Source organism: Nerophis ophidion, linkage group LG01 (assembly GCF_033978795.1).
Source record: "Nerophis ophidion isolate RoL-2023_Sa linkage group LG01, RoL_Noph_v1.0, whole genome shotgun sequence".
Classification (NCBI taxonomy): Eukaryota; Metazoa; Chordata; class Actinopteri; order Syngnathiformes; family Syngnathidae; genus Nerophis; species Nerophis ophidion.
Window position 1 is genome coordinate 92,050,948 of NC_084611.1, and position 11,409 is coordinate 92,062,356.

The 11,409-nt window shown below is 35.7% G+C and overlaps 1 protein-coding gene across 1 annotated transcript in view; it reads right to left on the bottom strand.

Annotated features, from left to right (window-relative positions):
• Nucleotides 1–6,090: 6,090 nt before the first annotated feature.
• The window catches only part of ncapg (non-SMC condensin I complex, subunit G), a 68,567-nt gene continuing 63,248 nt past the window's right edge, over nt 6,091–11,409 (bottom strand). The window contains exons 22-23 of the mRNA XM_061916308.1: nt 10,147–10,216; nt 6,091–6,365 (exon numbers count right to left, since the gene is read on the bottom strand). Of these exons, the coding sequence (XP_061772292.1) occupies nt 6,239–6,365; nt 10,147–10,216 (197 nt within the window). The 3' untranslated portion in view covers nt 6,091–6,238. The remainder of the gene's footprint in view (nt 6,366–10,146; nt 10,217–11,409) is intronic.

Below are 11,409 nucleotides of genomic sequence, written 5' to 3' on the forward strand. Positions count from 1 at the left end.
CCAGCTTGATTTTGAACCATCAAGTATTGACAAACTTTATGCAGGTACATGACCCCGAAAGGGAATAAGCGGTAGAAAATGGATGGATGGATGGATGACTTCAATGCTTTATCATGCAACTTACATGTGTGTGTATACATACAAGTATATATACATATATATATACATATATATATATATATATATATACACACACACAACACATGTTGCACTGCAGATAGGATAAACCTATTTATCCCGTACACTAACAGGATCATCATGAAAAAAATATATAAATCAATACTACATATTGCTTACTAATATGTATATATTGAAGATAAAGTACAACGAAAAAACTAAGTGTGTGTGTTTATAAATATACACATATATACACACACACACACACATATATATACATACACACACACATACATGTATGTGTATATGTGTATATATATATATATATACACACACACACACATGTATATATATACATACGTATGTATATATAAATACATATGCATATATATATATAAATATGTATGTATATATACATATGTATGTAAATATACATACATACTGTATATATGTTTATATATATACATATGTATGTATATATATACACACAAATATACATACATATGTATATATATGTATAGATATATATACATATATATACATACATACTGTATATGTATACATATGTATATACATATATATATATACATACATATATATGTTTATATATATACATATGTATGTATATATATACACACAAATATACATACATATGTATATATATGTATAGATATATATACATATATATACATGCATACTGTATATGTATACATATGTATATACATATATATATATATATATACATACATATATATGTATATATACATATATACACATATATGTATGCATATATGTATACATATATATATATACACACATACAGGTATATAAATAAATACATATATATACATATATGTATGCATATATGTATACATATATATATATATACATACATATATATGTATATATACATATATATACACATATATGTATGCATATATGTATACATATATATATATACACACATACAGGTATATAAATAAATACATATATATATACATATATGTATGCATATATGTATACATATATATATATACACACATACAGGTATATAAATACATACATATATATATATGTATGTATGTATACATATATACATACATATATATACATATATGTATACATATATACATATATACAGTATATGTATACATATATACACATGCATACATGTATATATATACACATATGTATACATATACATACACACACATATATATACATATATATACATACATACATATATATATACATACATATATATATATATACATACATATATATACATATATATATATACATACATATATATATATATACACATACATACATATATATATACATATACATATATATACATACACATATATATATATGTATATATATATGTGTATGTATATATATGTATATATATATATGTATACATATATATATATATATATATATACATACATATATATACATACACATATATATATATACATATATACATATATATATATACATATATACATATATATATATACATATATATACATACACATATATATATACATATATATATATATGCAACAACTAATTGATTGAAATTGATTATAAAAATAGTTGCCGATTAATTTAGATTCGTTGGATGTATGCAATGCGCATGCGTGTTTTTTTTGTTTTTTTTCCCCCAAAAAATGTTCTTCCCTTAAAACTTTATTTATAAACTGTAACATTTACAAACAGCTGAAAAACAATAATCAAAATAAGTATAAAACAGCGCAGGGCTGCACTGAGACTAAGTCTCATGTGGTGGCAGTGAGCCAGCCAATCATGTGTCATGTGCAGATCATGTGACCACGCACTCACATTGGCTTGGAAACATTCGAAAAATGGCGAAGGAAAACAGTACGGATAGTTCAGTGGAGAAAAATCTCAAGGTTACTGCTTCAATGGAGAAAAGTGTACAACCTAAGTCGTCAAAGACTTCAAAGAAGACATTTCCTGCAAAACGAGCAGCATAGACGTGGCGTGGCAAGGAAGGACAACATTGCTTCAGCAGCACCTGAAGAGGAGCCATGGATGAAGAGAAGAACTCACGGTACGTAACTTTTTTAAAGCCATAGTCCGAGTATATTGATCCGTTGTGTCCGTCTTTGTGTGTTTTTAATCTTTTGTTAGAGAGATTTTTTTTTCTGGAAGCGCAGCAGCAACTGTTGTGTATTAACTTTCAGAGTGTTAGAAACTTTTTTGATAGTGTGGCGACTTCATTCTCTGTGTTGTTATGAGCAGCAACAGGCATTCATAAGTTCAGATTTTTTGTGAGTAACTAACATTTTGTCTTTGTTGCAACGCGGGGCTGATAATGTGTCACAGTTGACTCTGTTTTGAGAGAGAAAACGCACGTTTAACAATTTGGAAATAAACATAACTGACAGAAATATCTCAGGTTGGTTTCATAATGGAACAATGTAGCCGGGATAATAATAAAGCCATATAAATCTATTTAGACTTGAGTGACGCTTTAGTATACCTAAACGTTATGAAGGTGCTGGAATATTTCCTGCTATGATCCAGAGTAAGCCTAAAGTGAATTCTTTATCATTCAGAACAGAAACATGTACTATATCTGATCCAGTTTTGATCTGATGAGTTACATTTATGTGTTATTATTGGTGTATTTAGCAACTCCAATGTCCATTTATTTAATTTAGCTGTTTTTTAATGTGGTGGCGTATTTGGCAAAAATGATTAATGAAATCAACTGGGTATGTATTGAGTTTCATGTAAATGATGCTACTATGTACATTCATAATATGGTTTCTCTCATTTCAGAAAGAAAGAAGCCAGCATTAGAGACTTGGTACAAAGGAAGGTGTGCACACCACAGCAAGCGGCTGCATTGACTGATGCTATCCTTATTATGTTGCTAACTGACATGAGGCAACTATCAATGATGGAGGATGAAGGTTTGAACCATTTTACCAAACTGATGGAGAGGAAGTACGAGCAGACATTCCATGCAGTGTAGACTGAGATAAAAGCCACCCAGAGCAAAATTGCTCTCACTACTGATGTGTGGACAAGTGTAGCCTACCTTGGCAATACATGCCACTACATTGGAGAGGAATGGAACATAAAGTCCATCTGCCTTACGACCATGCCACTAGAGGAAAGACATTCAGCATCCAACATTGCAGAATGGTTGGATTAAGTAGTAGCCAGGTTTGAAATTCCCCTAAGCAAAATTATTGCTATTGTGCAGGACAATGGTGCACTTTATAGAAATAAAAATAAAAATTTGTAACACTTGCCTTGTTTTATTTGGCAAGTCAAAAGGACATGGTGCCACTATGCTGTTTTTTTAATAAAGTATTGGAAAGGATAGAAATGTAGTTTGTCTCTTTTATCCGATTATTAATCATAAATAAATAAATGGGTTGTACTTGTATAGCGCTTTTCTACCTTCAAGGTACTCAAAGCGCTTTGACACTACTTCCACATTTACCCATTCACACACACATTCACACACTGATGGAGGGAGCTGCCATGCAAGGCGCCAACCAGTACCCATCAGGAGCAAGGGTGAAGTGTCTTGCTCAGGACACAACGGACGTGACGAGGTTGGTTCTAGGTGGGATTTGAACCAGTGACCCTCGGGTTGCGCACGGCCACTCTCCCACTGCGCCACGCCGTCCCATAATAATAATGCACATAATCGAAGTAATAATCGACAGATTAATCTATCAAATTAATCGTTAGGGCTGCAACTGCAATACATATACTGTACATACATATATATATATATATATATATATATATATACACACACACACACATACATATATATATACATACATATATACATACATGTGACAATCATGTGTACTTTATCTTTAACTTAACTTAAAGTGTGCCGATCAGGACAAGCGGTAAAAAATGGATGGATGGATAAAGCGTGTCATACTTGTCATTTAATGAACATTGTTACATGTGTATTTGTCGCCACCATGTGGTCAGGGCAGGTAGTACATCTTTAAATGTGTCTACTTTCAATCAAACTTTATTGACCAGAAGTTCTAAAATTATAATTTAATTTCTGATTGATTTTTAAATGCGCCAGAAAATAATACGTTTTGTACACTGTTGATGTGCGTCAATACAGAATAGGGTATAAATGTGTTCCTGTAGAGCAGGGGTCACCAACACCAGGTCGCCCGTAAGGACCAGATGAGTCGGCCGCTGGCCTGTTCTAAAAATAGCTCAAATAGCAGCACTTACCAGTGAGCTGCCTCTATTTTTTAAATTGTATTTATTTACTAGCAAGCTGCTCTCACTTTGTCCGATAATTCTAAGAGAGACAAAACTCAAATAGAATTTGAAAATCCAAGAAAATATTTGAAAGACTTGGTCTTCACTTGTAGAAGATGGTAATGAATTCATTAAGTGTTTTAACTTTGCTTCTTATAACTTTCAGAAAGACAATTTTAGAGATAAAAATACAACCTTAAAAATGATTTTTAAACACATATGCCTTTTTACCTTTTAAATTCCTTCCCCTTCTTTCCTGACAATTTAAATCAATGTTCAGGTAAAAAAAAATATTTCTGTAAAGAATAATAAATACATTTTTATTTAATTCTTCATTTTAGCTTCTGTTTTTTTGACGAAGAATATTTGGGAAAAATATCTTCAAACTTATGATTAAAATTCAAAACAATTATTCTGGCAAATCTAGAAAATCTGTAGAATCCAATTTAAATCTTATTTCAAAGTCTTTTGAATTTTTTTTCAAATTTTATTCCTGGAAAATCTAGAAGAAATAATGATTTGTCTTTGTTAGAAATATAGCTTGGTCCAATTTGTTATATATTCTAACAAAGTGCAGATTGGATTTTAACCTATTTAAAACATGTCATCAAAAATATATATTTATTGTGAGAAATCATTAAGATGATCAGTGTTTTCACAAAGATGAATATCATTAATTATTAATAATAACAGAGATAAAGGTAAACTGAGCAAATTGGCTATTTCTGGCAATTTATTGAAGTGTGTATCAAACTGGTAGCCCTTGGCATTAATCAGTACCCAAGAAGTAGCTCTTGCTTTCAAAAAGGTTGCTGACCCCTGCTGTGTAGTATTTCTCCAGCAATGGTCGTGTGGTGACATCATTGATGGTATTTTGAAGTCAGACATCACTGCAGGCCTAGGTGGGAAACTCCCGGCCCGCCACTGCTAGAATGATACCACATTGCAAGAAGCGACTGGGATGAGAATCAGCACCTCCAAGTCCGAGTCCATGGTTTTCGTCTGGAAAAGGGTGGAGTGCCTTTTCCGGGTTGGGGAGGAGACCCTGCCCCAAGTGTAAGAGTTCAAGTACCTCGGAGTCTTGTTCACGAGTGAGGGAAGAGTGGATCGTGGGATCGGTGCGGCGTCTTCAGTAATGCGGACGCTGTATCGATCAGTTGTGGTGAAGAAGGAGCTGAGCCGGAAGGCAAAGCTCTCAATTTACCGGTCGATCTACGTTCCCATCCTCACCTATGGTCATGAGCTTTGGGTTATGACCGAAAAGACAAGATCACGGGTACAAGCGGCCCAAATCAGGTGAGAAGCTCTGTCATCCGGGAGGAGCTCAAAGTAAAGCCGCTGCTCCCCCACATGGAGAGGAGCCAGATGAGGTGGTTCGGACATCTGGTCAGGATGCCACCAGAACTCCTCCCTAGGGAGGTGTTTAGAGCAGGTCCGACCGGTAGGAGACTACGGGGAAGACCCAGGACACGTTGGGAAGACTATGTCTCCCGGGAGGAGCTGGACCAAGTGGTTGGGGAGGGGGAAGTCTGGGCTTCTCTGCTTAGGCTGCTGCCCCCGCGACCCAACCTCGGATAAGCGAAAGAATATGGATGGATGGATGGATGCAAGAATCATGTTGAATCGATTAGGAATCGTTAGGTGGCCAAAGATTGACACCCCAAGTATAAAGGCAAAGACTTATTAACACATGCACCTTTATTGTGTAAAATCTGGTATATAAGTATTATATAGTAATAGTATTTATTGTGTACAAGTAACATATAGTAATGGTGTGTATTGTGTAATAGCGGATGTCTTACTTGTGTTCATGACTATTTAGAAGAGACTAGGAGACGTTGGCCTCCTGGTTGATGAGAGGATTCAGGTCCAGTTTGGTCTTCTCCAGAGCTGCGATCTTGGCCCTGCGTGAGGGTCGCACCGCAGGGGCCGAGTCGGGCACGTTTTCTCCGTCGCTGTGAGCAGGAAGACAAAACAATCATGCCACTTTCATCAATGTGGACGTGCGTTTAGACAACTGAATTGTTTTGACTTCAGTTCTCATTGAATAGATATTTGTGTGTTTAAACTTTTAAAATACTAAACAATCAGTGGATAAAAACATTTGTGCAAGAGGTAAATGAAGTCTGGATCTTTCTCAGAGCCAGACAATGAAGTCAATTATATTTATATAGCGCTGTTTTACGAGACGAAAGTCATGATCTTGCCCAAGAACATCGCGGCAGTGACGAGTACGCCGGAAGCTGGATTCGAACCTGCAACTCCCAGGTTTCTGGCCGGCAGCTCTGCCATCGGAGCCAGGGAATTTTTAAAAGCACATTTTGCTCACAAGGTTTTATTCAATAAAAATGTCAGCATCATTGGATGTAAAAAAAAAAAAAAAAAAAAAGTTTAAAAACCAAAAATTGACTGATAAAAATTCAGTTTCTAAAAATAACTTTCACAATAAAAACAAGGAATAGGATTCAAAAACCTGATTCTTGTTCAGGAATTCCTTGGACTCACTTGCTAATTTTACATGACAGTTTCATCTTGTAAATTGAAACAAACCTAATATTTCAAATGTCACCAATTTATTGTTTAGAGCAGTGTTCTTCAACCACTGTGTCGCAGCACATGCCGTGGGAGATGATCTAATTTCACCTATTTGGGGTACAACATTTTTTTTTGCAAACTAGTAATTATAGTCTGCAAATGATGTGTTGTTGTTGAGCGTCGATTCCGTCTAGAGCTCTGCAGAGTAACCCTGTAATACTCTTCCATGTCAGTAGGTGGCAGCAGGTAGCTAAATGCTCTGTAGATGTTGGAAACAGCGGGAGGCAGTGTGCAGGTAAAAATGTATCTAATGCTTAAACCAAAAATAAACAAACGGTGAGTGCCCTAAAGAAAAAGCATTGAAGCTTAGGGTAGGCTACGCAGAACAAAACTAAAACTGAACTGGCTACAAAGTAAACAAAAGCAGAATGCTGGACGACAGCAAAGACTTACTGTGGAGCAAAGATGGCGTCCACAAAGTACATCCCAACATGACCATCAACAATGTCCCCACAAAGAAGGATAAAAACAACTGAAATATTCTTGATTGCTAAAACTAAGCAGGTGCGGGAAATATCGCTCAAAGGAAGACATGAAACTGCTACAGGAAAATACAACCAAAAGAGGAAAAGCCACCAAAATAGGAGCACAAGACAAGAATTAAAACACTACACACAGGAAAACAGCAAAAAAGTGCAAATAAGTCTTGGTGTGATGTGACAGGTGGTGACAGTACACCTACTTTGAGACAAGAGCTATAGTCATGCATGCTTGCTTATGCTTTAAAGTCATATCCAACAATTGCCACAACCACTTTTTACTTTCAACTAAGTTTTATTTTTTAATGATTTCTGCTATTGGTGTGCCTCCGCATTTTTTCAACGCAAAAAATGTGCCGTGGCTCAAAAAAGGTTGAAAAGCACTACTTTAGAGCAGGAGTGTCAAACTCATTGTAGCTCAGGCGGGCCGCTGGGAGGAAAATATTCCCACGCGGGCCGGACTGTAAAATCATGGCATAACAATTTAAAAATAAAGACAACTTCAGATTGTTTTCTTCGTCTTACTGTGGCCAAACATAGAACAAGCACATTCTGAAAATGTACATATTGAAAATAATCCTCCTGGGAAAACACTTCAAGTCGGTTAAAAATTCCGAGGACAAAATTGGTGCAGTTTCCAAAACACCATAAAGAGCACAATGGACTTAAGACTTTGTCTCAGTGTTTTTACAAAGACATTCCACTTTAAGCACTTCCTGTTTAGCATTCTCATGTTGGCAGTTCATTCAAGACGTGTTTGGAAAAGCAATTGAGTGCTTCCTCAAACATTGGTGACATCTACAACTGCCATAACACGTTCATTTATCAATAAATATTGCAATTATAATATAATCAAAACAATTGTCAAATTAAAGGCAACATAACTACAAACTTTACCAACGTGAACATGATAGATGTAAGCATAAAATAAAACAAACTAAATGTATAAACACACATTTTCACAATGGAGTTCAGGGTGCACATAGTGCAATTAACCAATTGTGAACGCTGCAGGGAACTCAAACTAAAAAGATGATCTTGTTGACTTAAGTCTTTGCATCTTACCGTTCCGATATTTTATCTGTTGAGTGGATAACTGCCAATAAAGAAGGTAATGAGAGTTGCTACAGTATCAGCCACAAAAGGAGTAGCTGATTGCTTGCACCTGCGCTGATTGGAGTAGCGGCAGCCAATCCAGAGGGTGCTTAAAGTCAGCTGACACGTCATCTTTAAACGCTCATGTGTGACGTGGCTTACACTTGAATTGGACACATTTAGAACAGCAGTTTATTTTTAAAAAATGAACCTCATTTTTATACTTGGCAAACTCGTCTTTCGGGATGTGGGCCGGATTAAACCTGTTTGTGGGCCTGATAGGGCCTACGGGCCGTACGTTTGACACCCCTGGTCTAGAAGATTCTTTAATGTATTCCAAACATGTTATTATCAATGTGACATTAAGGAGAAATTTCCACATTTCATTTTGTTAAATTCTACAAGAGAATATTTATTTCTTGTATTTATTTTCAAAACGTTTGTTTTATATGCTATGTATTTAAGACCTTTGTAAGGTCATGTTAGCTCCAAACCAGGGGTGTCAAACGTGCGGTCCACGGGCCGAAGAGGTTTAATCCGGCCCGCAGCCCACAAAATAAACATGCCAAGTATAAAAATGAAGTGCAATTTTTTTTTTTTAAACAAACTGCTGTTCTAAATGTGTTTACTGGATGTCACAATAGCAATTCAAGTGTAACCCACATCACACATGACATTGTTTAAAGATGACCTGTCAGCTGACTTTGGGCAACCTTCTGGATTGGCTGCCGCTCCTCCAATCAGCGCAGGTGCAAGCAATCAGCTGCTACTGTTGTGACGGATGTGCACCCTGAACTCCATTGTAAAAATGTTTGTTTATACATTTGTTGTTGGTTCTATTTTTTCACACTTAAATTTGTCATGTTCACATTAGTTATGTTTGTAGTTATGCTACCTTTAATTTGGCTATTATAGTGACATTTTGACAATTGTTTTGACTATATTAAAATTGTAATATTTAATGATGAATAAATGTGTTGTGGTAGTTGTAGATGTCACCAATGTTTGGGGAAACACACGGTTGCTTTTCCTAACACGTCTTGAATGAACTGCCAACATGAGAATGCTAAACAGGAAGTGCTTAAAGTTGAATGTCTTTGTAAAAACACCGAGACAAAATCTAAGTTCATTGTGATCTTTATGCTGTTTTTGAAACTGCACCAATTCTTTCCTCTGAATTTTCACCAAACTTGAAGTGTTTTGCCAAGATGATTATTTATAATGAGAACATTTTCAGAATGTGCTTGTTCTATTTTTGGGCCAAAGTAAAACAATCTGAGGTTGTTTTAATGTTTAAGTTATTATGCCATGATTGTACCAGTTCGGCCCGCGTGGGAATAGTTTCCTCCATGAGGCCCCTGAACTCTAAACTAAACTACCTTTTTGTTGTTTTTTTTTCCAAATCTGAATCGATAAAAGAACCATTAAAAAAACGAATTGTGAAGCAGAATCTAAAATGGAATCGGAACCGGGAAAATCTTATCAGTCCTCATCCCTAATAAAGACACTAATTTTTTTTTTTTTTTTTAGATTAACGCATATTAAGAATATAAATAAGAAATGTTACCTTTCCTCTGACGACTCCGCCCTCTTGCTGGGTTTTCTGCCACCTTTGGCTGTGGACGCCTTCCTCTGACCTATTGATATAGTACACATTATTAGACCTGCTCATATAGCACACATTATTAGACCCGCTCATATAGCACACATTATTAGACCTGCTCATATAGCACACATTATTAGACCTGCTCATATAGCACACATTATTAGACCTGCTCATATAGCACACATTATTAGACCTGCTCATATAGCACACATTATTAGACCTGCTAACATAGCACACATTATTAGACCTGCTCATATAGCACACATTATTAGACCTGCTCATATAGCACACATTATTAGACCTGCTCACATAGCACACATTACTAGACCTGCTCATATAGCACACATTATTAGACCTGCTCATATAGCACACATTATTAGACCTGCTCATATAGCACACATTATTAGACCTGCTCGTATAGCACACATTAGACCTGCTCATATAGCACACATTATTAGACCTGCTCATATAGCACACATTATTAGACCTGCTCACATAGCACACATTATTAGACCTGCTCATATAGCACACATTATTAGACCTGCTCACATAGCACACATTATTAGACCTGCTCATATAGCACACGTTATTAGACCTGCTCGTATAGCACACATTAGACCTGCTCATATAGCACACATCATTAGACCTGCTCATATAGCACACATTATTAGACCTGCTCGTATAGCACACATTATTAGACCTGCTCATATAGCACACATTATTAGACCTGCTCGTATAGCACACATTATTAGACCTGCTCATATAGCACACATTATTAGACCTGCTCGTATAGCACACATTAGACCTGCTCATATAGCACACATCATTAGACCTGCTCATATAGCACACATTATTAGACCTGCTCGTATAGCACACATTAGACCTGCTCATATAGCACACATCATTAGACCTGCTCATATAGCACACATTATTAGACCTGCTCGTATAGCACACATTAGACCTGCTCATATAGCACACATCATTAGCCCTGCTCATATAGCACACATTATTAGACCTGCTCGTATAGCACACATTATTAGACCTGCTCGTATAGCACACATTAGACCTGCTCGTATAGCACACATTAGACCTGCTCATATAGCACACATTATTAGACCTGCTCATATAGCACACATTAGACCTGCTTATATAGCACACATTATTAGACCTGCTCACATAGCACACAATACATCAAAATGCACTCAATAGGAGTAAAGAGTAAAC